Here is a 22,445-nt window from a genome sequence, read left to right on the forward strand (position 1 = left end):
TCGGCCCGCCGGGCGAGGGGACACCCGATCCCCAGAGGAGCGGAGGAGCCAGGATAGCCCCAACTTCCGTTTCTGCCTCCGAAGGCAGGTTCCCGTACCCTACACACTTTTTAACCTCAAACCGTCCGGCCTCTCGGAGGCTAGTAGAAGATGACACGGATACGCGTGACGTGACAGCGACGTACTGTTCTGTGGACACGTCCGCGGCCGTCCCCCAGCGCGCGGCCTCACTGACAACTGCGGAAGCGGCGCGGCTGGAGGGGGCGGGGCTGGGGCGCGCGCGCACGTCCGGGGGAGCGCGCGCGCCGCCGTCCGGCCGGGCAGAGGTGGTGTGTGAGAGGCGGGGTTCCGAGTCGCCGGGCTCTACCTGAAGGGCTCGGTGCGGAGTGTGCTGCGGCGGTTCCCGCGGAGGCCTCCTTCCGCCGGGGGGGTCATGAGAGGTCAGGGCTGCGGGAAGCTGGCGGAGGAGGGGAGCGGGGACGCTGAGCGGGGCTGGCGGGGAGCAGGCGGGGCTGGAGGCGCGGACGTGGGTGGAGAGCTGTACCCCGGAGATTCCGGGAAAGTTTCTGGTGTTCGCTTCTCGCCCTTTTTCTTCCCTTCGTCTTTGGGTTCTGGCCCGGCGGAGATCGGGAGGGCTCCGCGTTGTTATTTACAGCCGAGGCCACCTTCCTGCCCCGGATCGCTGGAGGGGTTAGAGGAAGGGAAGGGCACCGGGGCACCGGGGCACGGGAGCCTGGGCCCAGCCCCCAGCGGGAGTGCTGAGCCCCCCACGGGGCGGGCGGGCCGGCCGCGGGGCTTCCTCCTGCAGAGACTGAACCGGCTCGGCCCCCAGGGCAGCTCTGTGCCCCTTCCTGGCTTTTGGGGGGGGGGGAAACCCTTCCCGGATGACGTCTTTTCTGACCCCTGCACACCACCGATGGTGTGGTATTTGCACTAACTAACTCCATATTCAGACTACAGCCTTACCTAGCAATTACAGGGTGACGCCCCCAAAGTATGCCTGGGAATCATCTTTTGAGAAAAGTAATGTTCCTGGTAGCACTGTTCCTTACCGAAAAAAACAAACGTCCTGGCTTTAGAGAAGCTGTTTCACAATAAAATGAAACGCGTTAGGTCACTTGAGATTTTGTTATCTCTGTTGACACTTAAGGCATTGAAATTTAATTTGTTTTAAAAAATGTTTCTTCCTAGTATTTAATAGCACTAAAATGCTTGCTCATTATTTTTGTGCCCGTACCAGGGCTTGAACACATAACCTTGAGGTATCAGGCCTTCAGATTTTTTTTTCACTCACAGGTTGGCACTCTACCACTTGAGCCAAGCCTCTAGTCAGCTTTTTTGCTGGTTAATTGGAGAGGGAGTCTTGAGGACTTTACCTTGAATGCTGTGCTCAGATCTCAAGTCTCCTGAGTAGCTTTACAGGTGTGAGTTACTAGCACCAGGCTTGTGTTTCTGTTTTTGTTTTTTCAACACACTATGAAACTTCTTTGTTGTAGAAAACATCTCAAATGAAACTGCTCCACTTGGGGAAAAGAGCAAGTGTCTCAAAGTATTTCGTGTGAGCGCTAGTACTCTATTAACATCTGCTGGGCACATGGTACTTTATTACTATTTTGCAGATACCTTCTAGCATTAGATAAAGAGAGGGCAATTTTTCAGTCTGCAAATGTTCCTTCAAACAACAACAACAAAGAAAAAAACAAAAGACTGGATAGGGCAGCAGAGTCTTGGCACTGAAGGAGGAGGGAGGAATTAACAGTGAAGGATAACCTGAGAATTTATCAGTGATTATCAGCCACTCCTTTAGTGACATGGACACCTAGTAAGCATCATATTTTCTGTGTGTTTTTTAAGGTGACAGAGCCCTGAAACAAAGAAATCTGGATCAGAAGAAAAGCATCAAAGGGCCATGCAAGCCAACTGTAACCAATTGTACAGTCCTCCTGGAACTGTGAGTGGTGAAGATGCCTCAGCTTCCCAGTGTGTCCATACATCAAGACTGACAGGAGAAGGTTCCTGTCTTCATTCTGGAGATATTCATATCCAGATCAACTCCATCCCTAAAGAATATGCTGAGAATTCAAGCTCCAGAAATATAAGGTCAGGCGTCCATAGCTGTACCCACGGATGTGTACATAGTCATTACCAGAGTCACTCCCACGGTGAAACAAGACAGCCTGATAATATTGCCACGGAGTCTGGAGAACATGGAAGTAGCTCCTTCTCAGAGTTTCGCTCTCTCTTCAAGTGGTTGCAAAAAAGTCTTCCTTATATTCTGATTCTGGGTGTCAAACTTGTTATGCAACATATAACAGGTAGGACCTATAAAACATTGGCTAATTGCTAAATTCAGGAAACTTTTTTTCTTTGTTGGTAATATACATTAACCTATGCATTTCAGTTACTTATTTTCTGTTGGTAGCTTTTAAAATTGAATGTTCCCTTTAATTCATGTTATTATTAGCTTATATATTTGCTTTTTTTTCATTTCAATTAATTGGAACTTATTTTCTAACAGGAATTTCTCTTGGAATTGGGCTGCTAACAACTTTTATATATGCAAACAAAAGCATTGTAAATCAGGTTTTTCTAAGAGTAAGTATAACAAGCAACTAAAATATTATTAACTGTTTCTCCAGAATTAGAAAGATCATATTGAAATAGAATTAACTTCTGAGAGAAACAGGCAGTAATAGGATAACATAATATCCTTGACATATTGTTATCTAAATGACCTGTAATAAATTACCTGTCTTAATGTTGAATTGCCTCACCTTATTTTCTTTGTATGTTTTCCTAATAAAGAAAAAATAGTAAGATAAAGGTTTAGACCATGCTATTTGAAACAGTTTTGCAAGGGCCTTTATGTTTTGTGAGTTGATTTGAACATACTAAATAATTTCATTATAAACTTTAGTACAGCCATGTGCTGGTGGCTCATACCTGTAATCCTAGCTACTCAGGAGGCTGAGATCTGAGGATCATAGCTCAATACCAGCCCAGGAGACTCTTTTCTCCAATAAACCACCAGATAAACCAGAAGTGGTGCTGTGGCTAAAGTGGTAGAGTGCTAGCTTTGAGCTGAAGAGCTGAGGGACAGCGCCCAGGCCCAGATTTCAAGCCCCATGACCGACAAAAAAACAAACAAAAAACAACCTTTAGTACATATAAGATATCAACTGAATAAATTGTAGTACTGAATAAGAGAACTGGGTATTGAAATGTTTATGTCTCAGAAAAAATTAAGTTTTTCTTGAAAGAGTCTTAATCATAATAGGAGAAATTGGAAGAGTTTATAAAATTTCACCTACTTAAGGCTACTATAAAGGGAAGGACTATATCTATGTAAAAGTATAACTTACTAAACAGCAATGCATTTAATTCATGGTTTAAAAGTTAATACAGGTTGAGTATCCTTTATATGAAATTCTTGGAACTAAGTGTTTCAGATTTTTTTTTCATAGTTTTGAATATTTGCCTATACATAACTTATTTTGAGAGTAAGACCTAATTCTAAACAAAATTCATCTATAACTTACATACCCCTTATACATGTAACCAAGAAGTAATTTTATACAGTATGTTTTTAATATACCTGTGATTTTAATGTGGCATAATATTCAGGTATGGAATTTTCCATTTGAGGTTTCATGTTAGTGCTAAAAACCTTTGTGTTTTGGGTTGTTTAGGATTTCTGATTTGGGGATTAGGATGTTCCACCTGTAAAACTAGTCATTAAAACTTGAAATTAAGAAATTAAAAATATTAAGCCAATGCTGTTGGCTCATACTTGTAATCAGGAAGTGGAAATCTGGAAGATCATTGTTCAAAGCCAACCAAGACATTGTTCAAATCTATGAGATTCCAAAGTAACCAGCAAAAATTAAGACTAGAGGTGTGGCTCAAATGGTAGACTATAGCTGAGTTAGGCCCTGGTTCCAAGCACTAGTTCTGACAAAAATAAACAAAAGTAAATATTTAAACTGATTTTCTTAATTTTTAAAATTCTGTTTTGTGGGGGAGCTGCAAAAAATAAAGGCGCAGAGGTATCCCAAGTTTGTTTTGAACAGGTCCTGTATTTCAGTGTACCTGTTTAAAATATGTCACATTTTTCATATAATGAAAAAAATTGTATTTTAAAAATTTGGCTATTGAGCACAAAGAGGCTCAGGGATATCACCCAGGCCCTGAATTCAAGCCCCAGGACCAGAAAAAAAAATTTTTTTTTGCTAAAGCATTTTGTTTTGTTCACTAAAGAGATACAGAGAAGTGTTTGTGATAGTAAGGTATAATTTAAAGATATTTTAGCTGGGCACCAGTGGCTCAAGCCTGTAATCCTACTCAATGAGTTATTGATTAAGAGGGTAATGATATTTGAAATTCTGGCATAATTCAGAGTAACAATTTGTAAAATGTTTATTTTTCAGGAAAGGGCCTCAAAGATTCAATGTGTTTGGCTACTGGTATTCTTAGCGGGATCTTCTCTCCTTCTATATTACACCTTTAATTCTCAGTCACTATATTACAGGTAATTAGAGGTCCTACTAAACATTTTAAATATAATCATATATTCCATAGCATTTGAATGTTTTACCTGTACACAATGCTTACCATGTACTTGAGTTTATTTCTTTATAGAGCTGGGATGTGAATTTAGGGCTTGTTGCTTGTTAGGCAAGCAGTCAACCACTTGAGCTAGGTCTTTAGTTATAGTTCAGTTTTGTTTTTTTTTTGGGGGGGTCTGGTCGTGAGGCCTGAACTCTGGGCCTGAGTGCTGTCCCTCAGCTCCTCAGCTCAAGGCTAGCGCTCTACCACTTGAGCCACAGCGCCACTTCCGGCTTTTTTTCTTTTTGCTTATGTGGTGCTGAGGAATCGAACCCAGGGCCTCATGCATGCAAGGCAAGCACTCTACCACTGAGCCACCTTCCCAGCCCAATATAGTTCAGTTTTTATATGTCTTTTCATAATTGCAAACTTTAAATGATTGACTTATATTCCAAGGGCCTTGGCACACGACATGTGCTTAATGGTTCTTTTTGTTGTTAGTGTTTTTTGGTTTTGGGTTTTTTTAATGGTAGTAGGGCTTGAAATCATGGCCTTGTACTTGCTAGGCATGTTCTCTAGCACTTAAGCCAGGCCTCCAGCCCAGTATTTAATTTTTTTGAAAACTTTTTTGTTGTTGTTGATCCATTATTAATTAAGTACCAGTTGGTGGTGGTGGTTTTTATTTATTTGTTCCTAGAAGAATAGTCATTAAGCAGGGCACGGGTGGCTCACACCTGTAATTCTAGCTACTTGGAAGGCTGAGATCTGAGGATCACAGTTCAAAGCCAGCCCAGGCAAGAAAGTCTGTGAGATTCTTATCTCCAGTAAAACCACCAGAAAAACTGAAAGTGACGCTGTGGCTCAAGTGGTAGAGTGCTCACCTTGAGCTGAAGAGCTGAGGGACAGCACCCAGGCCCCAGAGTTCAAGTCCCACAATTGACCAAAAAAATAGTCATTAAAAGAAGTGTTCTGGGGGGTGGGAAGGTGGCTTAGTGGTAGAGTGCTTGTCTTGTATGCCTGAGGCCCTGGGTTCGATTTCCACATAAGAAAAAAGAAAAAAGCCAGAAGTGGTGCTGTGGCTCAAGTGGTAGAGTGCTAGCCTTGAGCTGAAGAGCTGAGGGACAGCGCCCAGGCCCAGAGTTCAGGCCTCACGACCGGACCCAAAAAAAGAAGTGTTCTGACTTCAGCATTAATCAGATAATTAGAAGCTCTAATCAGTAGAATTTGAAATATAGATCAATCTGGAATATAGTTTAGAGGTGAAGCCAATAAACAAGGATTAAATTGGGTGGGTAGGAAGTTGAGTAGAAAGAAGCAAGAATGACTTACATGATAAGCAGGGAAAGGAACTGATATTGAGAAGAAAGTAAATTTTCAGTATCAGAGGGCAACTAAAATTATTGAGAAAGTAGCTCTAGGTATACTCAGAAGCTCGGAGTAGAGAGTTGGGCTAGAAATTTTGAGATCAAAAGATACATGGCTAATATTTAAAAACTATAGGACTAGGCCTGGGAAGGTGGCTCAGTGGTAGAGTGCTTGCCTTGCATGCGTGAGGCCCTGGATTCGTTTCCTCAGCACCACATAAGCAGAAAAGTCAGAAGTGGTGCTGTGGCTCAAGTGGTAAAGTGCTAGCCTTGAGCTGAAGAGCTGAGGGACAGCGCCCAGGCCCAGAGTTCAAGCCCCATGACCAGCTAAAACAAAAATACTTCTTTGTTTAAAATTTGGGGGCTGGGAAGGTGGCTCAGTGGTATCAAGTGTTTGCCTGACATGCATGAGGCCCTTGGTTCAATACCTCAGCACCACATAAACAGAAAAGCTGGAAATGGCACTGTGGTTCAAGTGGTAGAGCACTAGCCTTGAGCTGAATTGCTCAGGGACAGTGCCCAGGCCCAGAGTTCAAGCCCCACAACCAACAACAACAACAAAAAAGACTAAAGAGTACAAAAAAGAAAAAATTGCACCTATAAACTCAGTAATTATTATGTGCAGCAGTGATAAATCTGATCATCTTCCATCCTTCCCTTTTAATAAATCTTTAATAAATCCGAAAGATACACCTGATATTCCTTATCTTTCCACAATTTTGGGCATAGATATGTTTTGGTCTTACTTGGCTTTCATGTGATTATATCATGTAAATGAATTTCACAATTTTTTTGTGTGCTAGTCCTGGGACTTGAACTCAGGGCCTGGGTGCTGTTCCTGAAGCTTCTTTTGCTCAAGGCTAGCACTCTACCTGAGACACTGTGCCACTTCTGCTTTTTCTGAGTAGTTTATTGTAGAGAAGAGTCTCATAGATTTTCCTGCCCAGGCTGGCTTCAAACCATGATTCTTAGATCTCAGTCTCCCGAGTAGCTAGGATTACATCACAAGCCACCAGCACCCGGCAATTTTACAATTTTTTTTTGGGGGGGGTTGATTGTGGGGCTTGAATTCTGGGCCTGGACACTGTCTTTCAGCTCTTTAGCTCAAGGCTAGTGTTCTAACACTTTAGCCACAGTGCCACTTCAGGTTTTCTGAGTGGTTTATTGAAGATAAGAGTCTCACAGACTTTCCTGCTCGAGCTGGCTTTGAACTGTGATACTCAGATCTCAGCCTCCTGAGTAGCTAGTATTACAGGCATGAACCACCAGCACCTGGCTAATTTTACAATTTTTTAAACGACAAAAGAAGTGTTAGCCATGATCATCCAGGAAGACTTTTTCTTTATTCAATGAAAGGAAGATTTGAAATCCTGACATTCAGAAAGAGCTTTAAAGCAAAATGATCTTATGCTGTATTTATTTGAACTATATTATCTTGCCAAATTCACATTTTTATATACCAAAATATTTATATAAATTTTAATGTTTTGCTAAACTTTGATGTCTTTCTCTTGGTAGTTTAATTTTCTTAAATCCTACATTGGATCACTTGAGCTTCTGGGAAGTACTTTGGATTGTTGGAATTACAGACTTCATTCTGAAATTCCTCTTCATGGGCTTAAAATGCCTTATTTTACTGGTGCCTTCCTTCATCATGCCCTTTAAATCAAAGGTGAGAAACTTTTTTATTCGAGTGACATTGGTAAATCATATTAATGTTATTTGTGGTTTAAATGTCTCTTTTGTAATTTTTCATTTTGCTAAATACCTTAATTTTGATTACCATCATTAGCTCAGCAACCAGTTGCTATTGGATAAAAACAGAATTCCATTTGCTTTAGAGTAATTGAAAAATCAGTCACCACACCTACTTTTGTTCTCTTTCAGGGCATTATCCATTGATAATTGACTCTATGATGTTATTCAGGACCTTGCTTTTGCTAGGGTGGTACTCTGCCACTTGAGCCACACTTCCAATCCTGTTTTTCCCAAGTTTGTGTGTGTGTGTATGTGTGTGTGTGTACATGTATATGTACTCAAGTACTAGAGCTTGAACTCAGGACCTGGTCACTGTCCATTAGCTTTTTTGTTCAAGGCTGGTGCTCTACATTTGAGCCACAGCTCCACTTCAGATTTTTTGGTTGTTAAGCATCTCTTGGATTTGTCTGCCTGGGCTGGCTTTGAGCCACAATCCTTAAACCTCAACCTCCTAAGTAGCTAGGATTACAGATGTTAGCTACTGGAATCTGGCTTTCACTAGTTATTTTCATCATCGTCATCGTCATCATCATCATCATCATCATTATATTGCCAGTTCAGGGGCTTTAAGTCAGGATCTGGGTACTGTCCTTTAGCTATTTCTGCTCAAGCTAGCACTCTGACACTTGAGTCACTCAAGCTCCACTTCTGACTTTTTTTTTTTTTGTCCCTCATGGGGCTTGAACTCTGGGCTTGGGTGCTGTCTGTTCACTCTTCAGCTCAAGGCGAGCACTCTACCACTTGAGCCACAGTACCACTTCCAGTTTTCTAGTGGTTTTATTGGAGATGAGTCTCATAGATTGTCCTGCCCAGGCTAGCTTTGAACTATGATTCTCAGATCTCAGTCTTCTGAGTAGCCAGGATTACAGGTGTGAGCCACCAGCATCTGGCTTACTTCTGGCTTTTTGGTTATTAACTGGAGATCAGAATCTCATGGACTTTCCTCTGGTCTGGCTTCAAACCACAATCTCAGGTTTCAGCCTCCTGAGTAGGTAGGATTACAGACATGAGCCACCAGCATCCAGCCTCACTTGTTATTTTTTGAGATAAGGTCTTGCTTTCCATCTGGGCATATACCCAGGCTGTCATCCACCTACTTTAGACTTCCACTTGTTACTGGAAATCACAGGCATACATCACAACATCTTACTTCACTGTGGAGAATGGAGTCTGGCACGTTTTTCTGCTCTGGCTGGCCTGAAACTGATTCTCCCAATCTCAAGTCTCCCATAAAAGGACAAGTACAATGCCACCGTGCCCAGCTACATGTTGAGGAGGGGTCTGCCTGGGCTGTTCTGAACTGAGGACTCCTACTCTCAACCTCTCACCTAGCTAAGATTACAGACATGAGCTACTGTTGCTCTACTACAAGTGTTAGTTATAATATACATAAAAACCAGGTTGAAATTGTGAGTCACAATCATTATTACAGTAATACATATAATGAATTACTACATAATATATTCATGATGCTCTCCGTACAGTATTATAGTATCTATGCTGTGTATTTAGCTCCATTTGGATTTTTGCTTTGTTTTCCTTCTGTCTTTTTAGGGTTACTGGTATATGCTTTTAGAAGAATTATGTCAGTACTACCGAACTTTTGTTCCCATACCAGTTTGGTTTCGTTATCTTATAAGCTATGGGGAGTTTGGTAATGTAACGAAATGGAGCCTTGGAATATTGCTGGCTTTACTCTACCTCATACTAAAAGTAAGTGACATTATAAATCTTGGTCATGACATAATGATTCATAAGAGTGACTACTGAGTTTATATACTAAAATTGCCATCCTTAACTAGTCTTAAGTAATGCTGGATTCTTAATAATGGAGAGCTGGGTATGATGGCATGCACCTGTAATCCTGCTAATACTTAAGAATGGGGCAAGCCTGTGTGACACAAGACCATATATCTTTAAATTAAAAAAAAAAAAACGGGGGGGGGGGGTAGCGGGGGAAGGAGAGAGGAAGAAAAAAATGCATTTCCTCTGGATAAGAAAAAAGTTTCCAGGGCTGGGAAGGTGGCTTAGTGGTAGAGCGCTTGCCTTGCATGCCTGAGGCCCTGGGTTCGATTCGTCAGCACCACATAAGCAAAAAGAAAAAAGCCGGAAGTGGCCCTGTGGCTCAAGTGGTAGAGCGCTAGCCTTGAGCTGAAGAGCTGAGGGACAGCGCCCAGGCCCAGAGTTCAGGCCCCACGACTGGACCCAAAAAAAAAAAAAAGTAGTTTCCACTCTTTTGCTTATTGTTTTGAGATGAGTTCTTGTTGTACTGCCTAGGCTTCCAGCTGAGATTACAAGCCTTTGCCACTACTCTAGGTTATAGTTCTCAGTTTTTACTGAGGACGGGGGAGTAGACCTCCACACAGCATGGAATACACCACCAGTCCTCAGCAGTACCATTTATTATATAATTATGAAAAAAATAACTAGGTATTTAATATACTTCCCTCTTGGTTAAGAGTTGGCTCAAATCTATAAAGCAAATAATTAGTAACTGGACTAGAGATATACTATGAAATGATTAGCTTGAATACACAATGAAAAATAGATTGCATGAGAATTAGATTAAATGAGAATTTAATGTTGAGATTTTAGGTTTGTGCTGGTACTTGGGCTTCATGAAACAGGCCCTCATGATCTTGCTTAGCTTTTTCTGTTCACATCTGGCACTATACCATGTGAGCTGTCCCTCCACTTCTAGGTTTTTGCTAGTTAATTGGAGATAAGTCTCATAGATTTGTCTGCCAGGGCTGACTTCAAACTACAATGTTCATATCTCAGCCTCTTGAATAGCTAGGATCATAGGCCTGAGCCAACAGTGCCTGGTAGAGATTGCAATTTTGATATTTTTGGTTTAGCACATAGGGCTCTCTGAACTAATTATTTATTTCTTCTTTCAGCTCTTGGACTTTTTTGGACAATTGAGAACTTTCAGACAGGTTTTACGAATATTTTTTACACGACCAGTAAGTACTTCTTACTAATTAAGGAACAATATACCTTTTCCTTTTTTTTTTTTTTTTCCACTTCTGGGGCTTGAACTCTGGGCCTGCACACTGTCCCTGAGCTTCTTTTGCCCAAGGCTAGCACTCTACCACTTGAGCCACAGCATCACTTCAGGCTTTTTCTGTATATGTGGTACATAGAATTGAACCCAAGGCTCCATGCATGCTAGGCAAGCACTCTACCACTAAGCCACATCCCCAGCCCTCCTTTCTTCTTTATAACAAAAAATTAAGAGGCTTTTACATGCATAGATTTAAGGAGATATTTTTTAGATTTTTCTAGTATGTTAGCATTTGTGGCTTTAGTAATCTAGGAGTTTACTAAGAAACCAGTAATCTAGTTTCATACATTATACAACTGCCCACTAATTATTGCAATGCTTATGCATTTGAATGTACCTTTCAAATCCTTTTTCATCTGACATTTTTAAGTTTATAAATTTTTCTTAAAACATAAGCAGAAATCCTGTCTTGAATTGTTTTCTTCCCCCCCCCAAAAAAATGGTAGGTTAATGTATTTGCATTAATGCCAAATGCCAAATTTGGCTTCACTGAAAATGTTCCTGTCTTGAGGAAGGCTTACCACTGAAAATCATGTTGCTTGCAATTTTTTTTTTTTGGTGCCAGTCTTGGGGTTTGAACTCAGAGCCTGGGTGCTTTTTTTGCTCAGGGCTAGTGTTCCACGGTTCCACAGCCCCATTTTCCAGCTTTTTTGGTAGTTTAGTGAAGAGTCTCACAGACTCTTCTGCCCAGGTTGGCTTCAAACTGTGATCCTCAGATCTCAGCCTCCTGAGTAGGCTAGGATTACAAGTGTGAGTCGCTGGTGTCCAGCTCCTTGCAATTTTCTTATTGAAGGAAATTTCCTCCTATTCAATTCTGTATGAACAAATAATTTTACAGCATGGAGTTGAGCAATTGAGAGTCCAATGTCAATTATAAACTTAATGTATTCTATCAGTGTTACCAAGTGTAAGAAAGTAACCCCTAAAGAAAACTAATTTACTGTTTGGTAACCTCAAAGATTTGCAGTACTGTTGTGTGGTCACAAGATTGAAGGGCTTGCTTTACAGATCTGCAGTCTATTAGGTCCTTAAACAGTTAATCAGTCTAATCCACTAACAAGATTACCAACCGAATAGCATATTATTAAAAGTGATTCCTAGCTATTTGGGAGGTGGAGAGATAGAGATCAAAATGCAAGGCCAGCTAGGCATAAAAGTTCCAGAGAGGGCTGGGAAGGTGGCTCAGTGGTAGAGCGCTTGCCTTGCATGCATGAGGCCCTGGGTTCGATTCCTCAGCACCACAAGCAAGAAAGAAAAAAAAAAAACGGCAGTGGTGCTGTGGCTCAAGTGGTAGAGTGCTAGCCTTGAGCTGAAGAGTTGAGGGACAGCGCCCAGGCCCAGAGTTCAGGCCCCACGACCGGACCAAAAAAAAACAAAACAAAAGTTCCAGAGACTCCAACTCAACTGGATGGGTGGCATGCGCCTGTTATCCCAGCTGTGGAGGGTAGGAAATAATGGCTGGGCACAGTGCTATGTGCTTGTCATCTCCAGCAACACAATGACATGTTAAGAGGAATGCAGACCACACTAGCTCAAGCATAAAGCAAAGCGATACCTTAAAATAACCAAGGCAAAAAGAGGCTGAAGGCATCGCTGAGGTGGCAGAGCCCATTTTGCATATGTGAGGCCTGAATTCAATCCCTAGTATCCCTAAAAAAGAAAAAAAGGATTTTTTACAAAGTGATTCAGACTAACTGATGAGGATAATTTTTCTGTGAGATAGTTAGCAATATAGAAATATCTTTTGCTATAAAATTAAAAAAAAATATCTTTTGCTACATCTTATGCAGAGTTCTTTTTTTTTTTTTTTTGTCGGTCGTGGGGCTTGAACTCTGGGCCTGGGCGCTGTCCCTCAGCTCTTCAGCTCAAGGCGAGCGCTCTACCACTTGAGCTACAGCGCCACTTCCGGTTTTCTGGTGGTTTATTGGAGATAGGAGTCTCACGGTCTTTCCTGCCCGGGCTGGCTTTGAACCTCGATCCTCAGATCGCAGCCTCCTGAGTAGCTAGGATTACAGGCGTGAGCCACCAGCGCCCGGCTCAGAGTTCTTTCTTTAGAGAACATATAATAAAATTCAAGTAGTTTTGTTCAGGTTAATTCAATGATGATTGTATGAGCTCACATCAGCCATTGTTCTGTGATCTGGTAAGATTTATACTGAAATGCCCTCAAGATAATGCCCCATGGACTAGATGTATTAGCTCAGTGGTAGAGTGCCTAGCGTGTGAGGCTGAGTTCAATCCCTAGTACTGAAGGAAAAAGAAAAAAAACAAAAATGCTTTTGCATATCAATGAATGACACTTTGATTTATTAAGTTTCCCTGTCATATCCTCATTACATGTATACTGTTCTTTAAGGAATGGCAGTCAAACCATCAAAGGAGAATCTCTAAAATGTCAAACAAAATAAAGCTTGTCAACATAAATATCTGCAATGTACTCTGCTAAATAACACTTTACTAAAGGGAAATGGCACCAAGGTCATCTAACAGTTTTAAATTTGTTTCTGAAGTTTTTAATGTTATTCTCAAAGTCTTTTTTTTTTTTTTTTGTCAGTTGTGGGGCTTGAACTCTGGGCCTGGGCGCTGTCCCTCAGCTCTTCAGCTCAAGACCTAGCACTCTACCACTTGAGCCACAGCGCCACTTCTGGTTTTCTAGTGGTTTATTGTAGATAAGTCTCAAGAACATTCTAGCCCAGGCTGGCTTTGAACCACTATCCTCAGATCTCAGCCTCCTGAGTAGCTAGGATTACAGGCGTGAGCCACCGGCACCTAGCTTCAGTCTTTAATTTTCAGTATTTCTTTTAGTTTATCTTCATTAGCCCTAATTTTTTGTACAAGAACTTTAGATCATAACTTCAGCTATGCTGATACAAGTCCTGCTTTGCCTCTTTCCCATGACTTTACTTGGGTCTTAGCATACCTTTCCTCCATCATTTCTACTCTCATTTGTTATACTTTGTTCCAATTTTACTAAGGTTTAACTGTCACATCTATTTAATGATTATGTCCTCCTGAATTCAGAGAAAAGAAATTGTTTTTAGGACTTGAAAATGTGGCTTAGTGGCAGAGTGCTTGCCAAGCATGCATGAAGCTCTGGGTTTGATTCCTCAGTACCACATAAACAGAAAAGGCTACAAGTGGCACTGTGGCTCAAGCTCAGGGACAGTGCCGAGGCCCTGAGTTCAAGTCCCAGGACTGGCCAAAAAATAAAGAATTGCATTATTGTTCAGTTAGTTTGAACAGTAGTCTATCTCCATGACATTTTGCAATTAGTGTTTTCTGACATTTTTTTTGAGTCAGTTTCATTGTGTAACTGGCTAGCCTCAAAGGTGTGAAACACCACCATGTTCAGCTGAGTTCCTTTGTGAAGTTTAGTTTCTTTTGTAGGACTACTCTTCTGTGATTAGTAGTTAAAATTATTTTTGGATTTAGTGACAGGAGTATTCAATAGTCCCCACACTTTCATAATTGAACCTTGGAGACCATTCAAAATCAGGGTCATGCCTGGTGCCAGTGGCTCACACCTGTAATTCTAGCTACTCAGGAGGCTGAGTTCTGAGGATCATGGTTCAAAGCCAGCCTGGGCAGGAAAGTCCATGAGACTCCAGTAAGCCACCAGAAAACCGGAAGTGTTGCTATGGCTCAAATGGCAGAGTACTGGCCTTGAGCTGAAGAGCTCAGGGACAGCACCCAGGCCCAGAGTTCAAGGCCCATGACTACCACCACCACCACCAAAAATAATAATAATAAGGTTCATATTTCCTATATCTGATAGCTGGAACTACTGATCGATCCAGTTGAAGATATAAACTCCTTTGTATAGGCACACCTGTACAAATGTACTGTAGTGGGGCTTGAATTCAGGGCCTTTAGCTTTTTCTGCTCAAGGCTGGTACTCTACCACTTGAGGAATACCTCCACTTCTGGCTTTTTGCTAGTCATTGGAGTCTTTTGGATTTGTCTGCCCAAGCTGGCTTTGATCACAATTCTCAGGCATGAATCCCTGGCTCTAGTCTTCCCTTCCCACCCCACCCCCAGACCCTGAGGGAGGCAGGAAGTGCTAGAATTGACCAAGACAGTTGCTAGGCAAGCAGGGTCTTGCTTTTACCTCTCCCCAGGTTGACCTTAAATTCATGTTCCTCCTAAACGAGGATTATTCTTGTGTGCCACCTTGTCTAGCCAGAAAACTATTTTTAAAGAAAGCTCTCCATCTACTTTACAAACCACTGCCACAGGCAGGTGAATTTAACTTGAAAATCCTAGATACCATACGTGAATTTAAATTCTATTATTTATATTTCTAATTGCTTAGTCCCTTAAGCCAGTTATGTTGAATTTGAAGCTCTGTCACCCTTTGTGAATCCAATGGATTTGTCAATCTTCCATGCTCTTAACAGTTCTGATATGTTGTTCAGCTGTGCAATGTTTGTATTCTATGGGAAAGTCTTGAAATGTGTAATTCCAATGAGATCTGACAAGCTCAGCATCAACTACTATTTGAGAAACAAGACAGAATTTTATAGCTGAACAGAATTTGTCTTCATAGAGTTATGGAGTGGCTGCCAGCAAGAGGCAGTGTTCAGATGTGGAAGATATTTGTTCAATATGCCAAGCTGAATTTCAGAAGCCAATTCTTCTCATCTGTCAGGTAATGTTTTTAAGCAAAATTAATTCAGCACTTGTGGTTTGTGAAAGTCACATTTACATTTATTGTATGGTAAAGAAATAAAAGAAAAAAAGAAGCCAAACAAAACCCTACAGTATTTACTGGAAGGTAGCATTCCAAGTACAAACCAGTAATGTATTAAAGATAAGAGCCTGCTGGTAAAATTGACTAAGTCACTTTCCCTTAGGTTGTGATGATTTTTTTAAATACAGAGTATTTGGTCAGTCATGGGGCTTGAACTCTGGGCTTGGGTGCTGTCCCTGTGCTCTTCAGCTCAAGACGAGCACTCCACCGCTTGAGCCACAGCACCACTTCCAGAGTGGTTTATTGGAACTAAGAGTCTCACGGGGCTGGGAAGGTGGCTCAGTGCTTGCCTTGTATGCATGAGGCGCTGGATTCGATTCCTCAGCACCACATAAGCAGAAAAAGCCAGAAGTGGCGCTGTGGCTCAAGTGGTAGAGTGCTAGCCTTGAGCTGAAGAGCTGAAGGACAGCACCCAGGCCGAGTTCAAACCCCAGGACAGGAAAAAAAAAAAAAAAAGTCTCACGGACTTTCCTGCCCGGGCTGGCTTTAAACTGGGATCCTCAGACCTCAGAGTAGCCTCCTGAGTAGCTAGGATTACAGGCATGAGCCACCAGCACCCAGTGAGAAAAATAATTAACTAGCAGACTGGATACCAAAGTGATTGAAAAATAAGACTTTTTATAATTGGGTAACAGTCTTGTAGAACAATAACAGTATTTATTATTGGAATATGTAATATTCTTTTCTATTCCATTTTCTATTCTTTTCTAATTCAGATAATCTCTAAAGATAGCTTATATTTAGTAATGATCAAAAGGATAGAATTTTAGTACTAGTGGCTTTGTCACTAAAATCACTCTTAATTATGCAATATTTTCTCATTTATAAAATTTGAGGGTAGTGAAAATCCTCACCAACTTCAAGGAATAGAGCTGGGGGTGTGGCTCAAGTGGTACAGCACTAAGAAGAGGCCCTAAGGGTTTCTCTTTTTTTTTTTCAAGAATTCTCAGTAATATTCTTATCAAGTACAAAATCTAGCTCCTATTTCCCTTACAGCATATATTCTGTGAAGAATGTATTACCTTATGGTTCAACAGAGAGAAAACATGTCCACTATGCAGAACTGTGATTTCAGATCGAATAAATAAATGGAAAGATGGAGCCACTTCATCTCATCTTCAAATATATTAACTTGTATAAACTATTAAAGGCCACACTACACTGACTATTCATAAAGGCATTTGAGTGTATTTTTCAGGGCTGGAAAAAAAATACTTCTAAACAGTTTTAGAAAATTGTGTAGTCCAGGGGCTTGGAAGGTGGCTCAGTGGTTGAGTGCTTGCCTTGCATGCATGAGGCCCTGGGTTTGATTCCTCAGCACCACATAAGCAGAAAAAAGCCAGAAGTGGCACTGTGGCTCAAGTGGTAGAGCCCTATCGTTGAGCTGAAGAGCTGAGGGATAGCCCCCAGGCCCAGAGTTCAGGCCTCACGACCGGACCCAAAAAAAAAAAAAATCTAAAGCTCCAAAGAATTGAAAACACAATTAAAAATGGCAAAAAAGTTGAAATAGACATTTAAAAAAAAAGAGTAATTTCTATGTTATATACACTATACGCACATGCATACAACATGTAATGCAGCCACGGGTGCACAATAAATCTTGACTAAGTGCACAAAAAGGGCATTCACCAGTATACCAGGAGAAAAGGCAAACTATATAACCTGTAAGAGATGAGACACAGGCTAGTTCTTTACAATTTTTTTTTTTTTTTTGCCGGTCGTGGACCTCAACTCTGGGCCTGGGCGCTGTCCCTCAGCTCTTCAGCTCAAGGCGAGCGCTCTACCAATTGAGCCACAGCGCCACTTCCAGCTTTTTCTGTTTATGTGGTGCTGAGGAATCGAACCCAGGGCCTCAGTCATGCAAGGCAAGCACTCTACCACTGAGCCACCTTCCCAACCTGTTCTTTACAATATATAAAGATACTGATGCCATGTTTGTGTTAACCAAAAAGAATGACAGCTCTTTCAATTACATTAATTCCTATGCTCTTTCTAGGTTTAAACAAAAAAAGATAGAAAATAACATTGTCTGAAATACCTGACAGGTGTTCGTGGACTACCAATAAATCTTCGAGGGGATCGAATTTTTGGTTCAAAGGAAAACTTTTCTTTCACACTTTCAAGTACAGATGGAGCCACATATGTAAAACCCTGAAAGACAGTAACAATGGACTACAGAATGGCAGATTATCATACACATCAAAACAACAACAAATTTTTGTTCTGTTTTTTTTGATAGAGTCTATGTAGCCCAGCCTGGCCTTGAACTTTCAGTTCTCCTGCCTGAACCTCTTGAATACTGGGATCATAGGCATGTATCATAAAACCTTTTTGTTTATATTCTTTGGTAAAATGAGTTGTCTGGTGTCTGAATACCAACATAATGATGTACACTTAAAATCACTAATGCATATATTCTCCCATTTCCTTGAGCTCATACCTGTTAACTTCTTTCCAGCCATTTTTTAAGGCATAGACCTCAGGAAAGCAGAATTCTATTCAGCCCCATATGCCAACACACAAAATTCTCCACTATTATTAGGAGAAAAAAAAACAGGAAGAATGTAGGCTTCACATTATGGTTTTAAGTAACACAGAAATATAAGCAACAAGAGTAGTATAAGCAAGTAAGATAATCACTTTCAAAACAGCTTCTTGCAGGGTGCTGGTGGTTCACAACCATAATTCCAGGAGGCTGAGATCTTGAGGTTCCAAGCCAGCCCAGGCAGCAAAGTTTGTGAGACTTTATCTCCAATTAACCACCAAAAAGCCAGAAGTAGAGCTGTGCTCAGGTGGTAAAGTACTAGCCTTGAGCAAAAAATTAAGGGACAGTACCCAGCTCCAGAGTTCAAGTCCCAGGACCAGCACAAAAAGCAAAAGAACAACAAAAACAAGTTTCTTACAGTGAGGTCAAAGCAAAACCAGACTGAATTCTCTGATGTAACATGGGTGATCTTTCTGTTTCTGCACCAATGATTATACAAGATTAGGCATTTGGTGGCTAAATGGTAGAGTACCTGCTTAGCAAATGTGAGGCCACGGGTTCAAACCCCAGTACTGTCCCCCACCAAACAAAAAAAAAAAAAAAAAGAAAAGAAATTGGTGTTTTACTGATGAATAGGTATCAACATTATGCAAACCTCCACTGCAACAGACAGCAATACAGTTCTATTAGCTTTAGCTCTTTCTTGGACTTTGCTCTTACGCTACCCACTGTCATTTCATTTGTTGTCCATGTTTGTTTTAACAAGTCCTATACCTACTGTCTCTTCTATTTACTATTACCTACATGTGAACATGATGGTTCTGCGTGAAATCTAAAAGAATAAAGTATAATATTTGCTATATAATTTCAGACAATGTTGGGCATATTCAGGGCAGGAGGACCATAGATGCTTTGTGACTTCAGAAGCTATTTATCCATATGGTCTAGTGCACTAAAGCTGTATTTACGAAGACCAGGCTTAGAACCAAAATATCTACGTAGGTAGGGATTTTAAGGATTCCTTTATTTGTTGTTGATCATGGGGCTTGAACTCAGGTCCTGGGCACTGTCTCTGAGCTCTTTTGCTCAAGACTAGCACTTTACCACCCTGAGCCAGAGCTCCACTTCCAGGTTTTGTGGTGGAGAGTAGAGTCTCACTGGGACATTTCTGCCCAAGCTGGCTTTGAACTGTGATCCTCCAATCTCAGCCTCCTGAGTAGCTAGGATTACAGGCCTGAGCCACTAAAGCCCAGCTTTAAGGATTCTTGTTGCTGTTGTTTTCTTATAGTGCTGGGGATTTATCTAGGGCCTTATACATGATAGGCAAGTGCTCTACTACTGAGCTCTATTCCTGGCTCCTATTTAAAAGGTCTTAAAGACAGGAGTGTATACTAAAATGAAAAATAATGTATCAGTATATTTTTCAGTCAAATATTCACAAGTAACATTATGTATTTCCACAGACTTAGATTAGAATGCTAATTGGTTTACAATCCTAATTGCTATTTCTCTTTTGATAATAAAAGTGAGTTTTCCTGGGACAGGGAATGTGGCTTAGTGGTAGAGTACTTGCCTACATGCACAGAGCCCTGCATTCAGTTCCTCAATAACAATTACACAAAAAGCCAGAAGTAGCGCTGTGGCTCAAGTGGTAGAGTGCTAGCTTTGAGCCCTGAATTCAAGCCCAGGACTGGCAAAAAAAAAAGTTTGGGATGCAAACCCAAACATTTCAGGTCAGTTGTTCTATTACAAAAAATGGATCATATACTCCAAAGATCATACTTTCCATTTTAATTACTAATATGCTTTGTCAAATTATGAGAATAATTTGGAGCATAACACTAGAGGTTACAGTAGGTTTAATAGAATGGTTTTAAAAAGAAGTTAATCAGGTTACCTTATATGAACCTCAAAACAAGCTAACTGATTTCTTTTTTTAAATTATTGCAGGTAACAACCTCATACTTAAAATTTCCCATGAATACATGAAAATTCTTCCACTTACCAGAAAGACCTGGTTGGCACTTTCACTAAGAGTTGAGTCATCTGGGCTGTCAACAGGTGTCTGACGTGTAAACTTTGAATCAAATTGACTCACATCCTCTTCAGATTGCTTTATAAAAACAAAATAGTTAGAAAATGGTTAATAGTGTATACTTACATCAAACAAATATGTTGCAAGCTCTAAGTAGAGCTTTTGCAAAAGTTCACTGTAATAAAATCATAAGTCTAGTTGGGTGCTGTTGGCTCACACCTATAATCCTAGCTACTCAAGAGGCTGAGATCTGAGGATCCAGACTCAAAGCTAGTGAGACTCTTATCTCCAATTAACCAGCAGAAAACCAGAAGTAGAGCTGTGGCTCAAGTGGCTGAGCTCTCACCTTGACCTGAAGAACTCAGGAACAGCACCCAGGCCCAGAGTTCAAGCCCCACAACTGACCCCCCCTCAAAAAAAATCATAAGTCTTAGAAAAATTAGAAGTCTTTTTTTAAAAAAGCAGGTGGAAAATATCAATAATCTATGTATCTATCTGTATTTATATATTTTCTGCTTATGGAAGAATTCCAGCTAATAGAGAAAAAAAAAGTAACAGAATAAGACCATTTTACAAATCCTTAATGAAATCATAGAACTAGATTAGTCTCATTACTACTGAGATTTGGGGCCTGGTAATTGTTACAGAAAATTGTCCTGTGCTGGTCCCTTATGCCCCAGATACTAAGTAGCTACCGCTCCTATAATTCTTTTTTTTTGTTGTTGGTCATGGGGGTTGAACTCAGGGTCTGGGCACTGTCCCTGAGCTCTTTTGCTCAAGGCTAGAGCTCTCCGACTTTGCACCATAGTGCCACTTTCGGTTTTCTTCACTTTGCTGCTCAAGCTGACTTTGAACGGTGATCCTCAGATCTCAGCCTCCTGAGTAGCTAGGATTACAGGCATGAGCCACTAGGGCCTGGAAGGTAATTCTTGACATTCAAAATGTCTGCAAACAATGTCACTGGTGGCTCACACCTGTAACCCTAGCTACTCAGGAGGCTGAGATCTGAGGATCACAGTTCAAAGCTAACCCTGAGCAGGAAAGCCCATGAGACTCTTATCTCCAATTAACCACCAGAAAACCAGAAGTAGTACTGTGGCTCGAGTAATAGAGCGCTAGAAAACCAGTAGTACTATGGCTCAAAGTGGTAGAGCACTCACCTTGAGCTGAAGAGCTGAGGGACAGCACCCAAGCCGAGTTCAAGCCCCATGACTGACAAAAAAAAAAGTGTGCCAGGCACCGGTGGCTCATTCCTAGCTAGTCAGGAGGAAGAGATCTGAGGATCACAGTTCAAAGCCAGCTTGGGCAGGAAAGTCTGTGGGACTCTTTCTCCAATTAACCACCAGAAAACCCAAAGTGGTACTGTGGCTCAAATGGTAAAACACTCGCCTTGAGCTGAAGAGCTGAGGGACAGTGCCCAGGCCCAGAGTTCAAGCACCACCACCGACCAAAAAAAAAAAAAAAAGTACTATGGATTTTGACCAATGTCTTGCCACCATCACTAGCTGATCACTGACTACTAACTAGTTGTATTTCTCATTAGAGAAATACATTTCAAAAATATTTATTTCTCTAGTGAGAAATACAACTACACATTAGGCCTCTTTATCAAAATATCCAAAAGCAGTATTTTAGCAGAGTACTAGCGGTTCCTATCTGTAATTCTACCTACTCAGATCTGAGGGAGCCAGTTTGAAGCCAGTCTGGACAGAAAAGTCCATGAGACTCTTATCTCCAATTAACCAGCAAAAAAAAAAAAAAAATAGAAGTAGATGTGAGGCTCAAGTGATAGAGTGACAGCCTTGAAAAAAGCAAGTGAGAGCTCAAGGTCCTGACTTCAAGCATCGATTCTGACACCAAAAAAAACCAACCAAACAAACAAAAACAACACAAACACACACACACACACACACACACACACACACACACAAATAGTTTAATTAGAACCAAATCAAGACCGAAATCTACCTACCAGGTTTATTGCTTGGTTTTGGCCTGGGTATTGTCCCTGATCTTTTGTGCTCAAGACTAGCACCCTACCACATGAGCCACAGCTCCACTTTCAGCTTTCCTGGTGGCTAAGTGGAAATAAGAATCTCCTAAGTTTTCCTGTCCAGGCTGTCTTAGAACCATGGTCCTCAGATCTCAGCCTCCTGAGTAGCTAAGATTATAGGCATGAGCCACCAGCCCCAGCTCTACCTACCAGTTTTTGAAAATAAAAGTAACAGATGAACATGGTCAATGATATATGGAAGTAAGATTAGCAAAGCCAAACCATGAGACATTCTTCAGGACAGAAGATTTGAGAGGGTAAAAAACAATTGGAGAATTGGTCAACCTTTTATGACAATAGCATAGTCGTTATGATGGTTCAGACAGATGACCTGGCTACTTTTTTTTTTTTTTTTTTGCCAGTCCTGGGGCTTGAACTCAGGGCCTGG

At 41.1% G+C, this 22,445-nt stretch overlaps 2 protein-coding genes across 3 annotated transcripts in view; one reads left to right on the plus strand and one right to left on the minus strand.

Annotated features, from left to right (window-relative positions):
- Window positions 1-322: 322 nt before the first annotated feature.
- Rnft1 (ring finger protein, transmembrane 1) lies at window positions 323-16,802 on the plus strand. The gene is made up of 9 exons (XM_013013370.1): window positions 323-440; window positions 1,855-2,315; window positions 2,519-2,595; window positions 4,428-4,528; window positions 7,428-7,581; window positions 9,222-9,380; window positions 10,568-10,633; window positions 15,281-15,382; window positions 16,481-16,802. Exons 2-9 carry the CDS (start codon window positions 1,910-1,912, stop codon window positions 16,613-16,615), a joined length of 1,200 nt encoding a protein of 399 aa, XP_012868824.1. The 5' UTR covers window positions 323-440; window positions 1,855-1,909; the 3' UTR covers window positions 16,616-16,802.
- Window positions 7,484-22,445, minus strand: part of Rps6kb1 (ribosomal protein S6 kinase, 70kDa, polypeptide 1) — an 85,928-nt gene continuing 70,966 nt past the window's right edge. The window contains exons 13-15 of one of the 2 annotated variants that reach the window (XM_013013368.1): window positions 19,975-20,082; window positions 17,523-17,635; window positions 7,484-7,568 (exon numbers count right to left, since the gene is read on the minus strand). In XM_013013368.1, the coding sequence (XP_012868822.1) occupies window positions 7,562-7,568; window positions 17,523-17,635; window positions 19,975-20,082 (228 nt within the window). In that variant the 3' untranslated portion in view covers window positions 7,484-7,561. Of the gene's footprint in view, window positions 7,569-17,522; window positions 17,636-17,929; window positions 18,017-19,974; window positions 20,083-22,445 lie in introns of those variants that run through there. The other variant, XM_013013369.1, reaches the window with a different exon arrangement.

Source organism: Dipodomys ordii, unplaced genomic scaffold (genome assembly GCF_000151885.1).
Source record: "Dipodomys ordii isolate 6190 unplaced genomic scaffold, Dord_2.0 Scaffold19, whole genome shotgun sequence".
Taxonomy (NCBI): Eukaryota; Metazoa; Chordata; class Mammalia; order Rodentia; family Heteromyidae; genus Dipodomys; species Dipodomys ordii.

Excerpts from the sequence above, each read along its gene's own strand:
- Rnft1 (XM_013013370.1), top strand. The coding sequence starts at position 1,910 with ATGCAAGCCAACTGTAACCAATTGTACAGTCCTCCTGGAACTGTGAGT. Across the intron at positions 7,582-9,221 it reads TCATGCCCTTTAAATCAAAG|GGTTACTGGTATATGCTTTT; the intron begins GTGAGAAACTTT and ends CTGTCTTTTTAG. Across the intron at positions 10,634-15,280 it reads GAATATTTTTTACACGACCA|AGTTATGGAGTGGCTGCCAG; the intron begins GTAAGTACTTCT and ends TTGTCTTCATAG.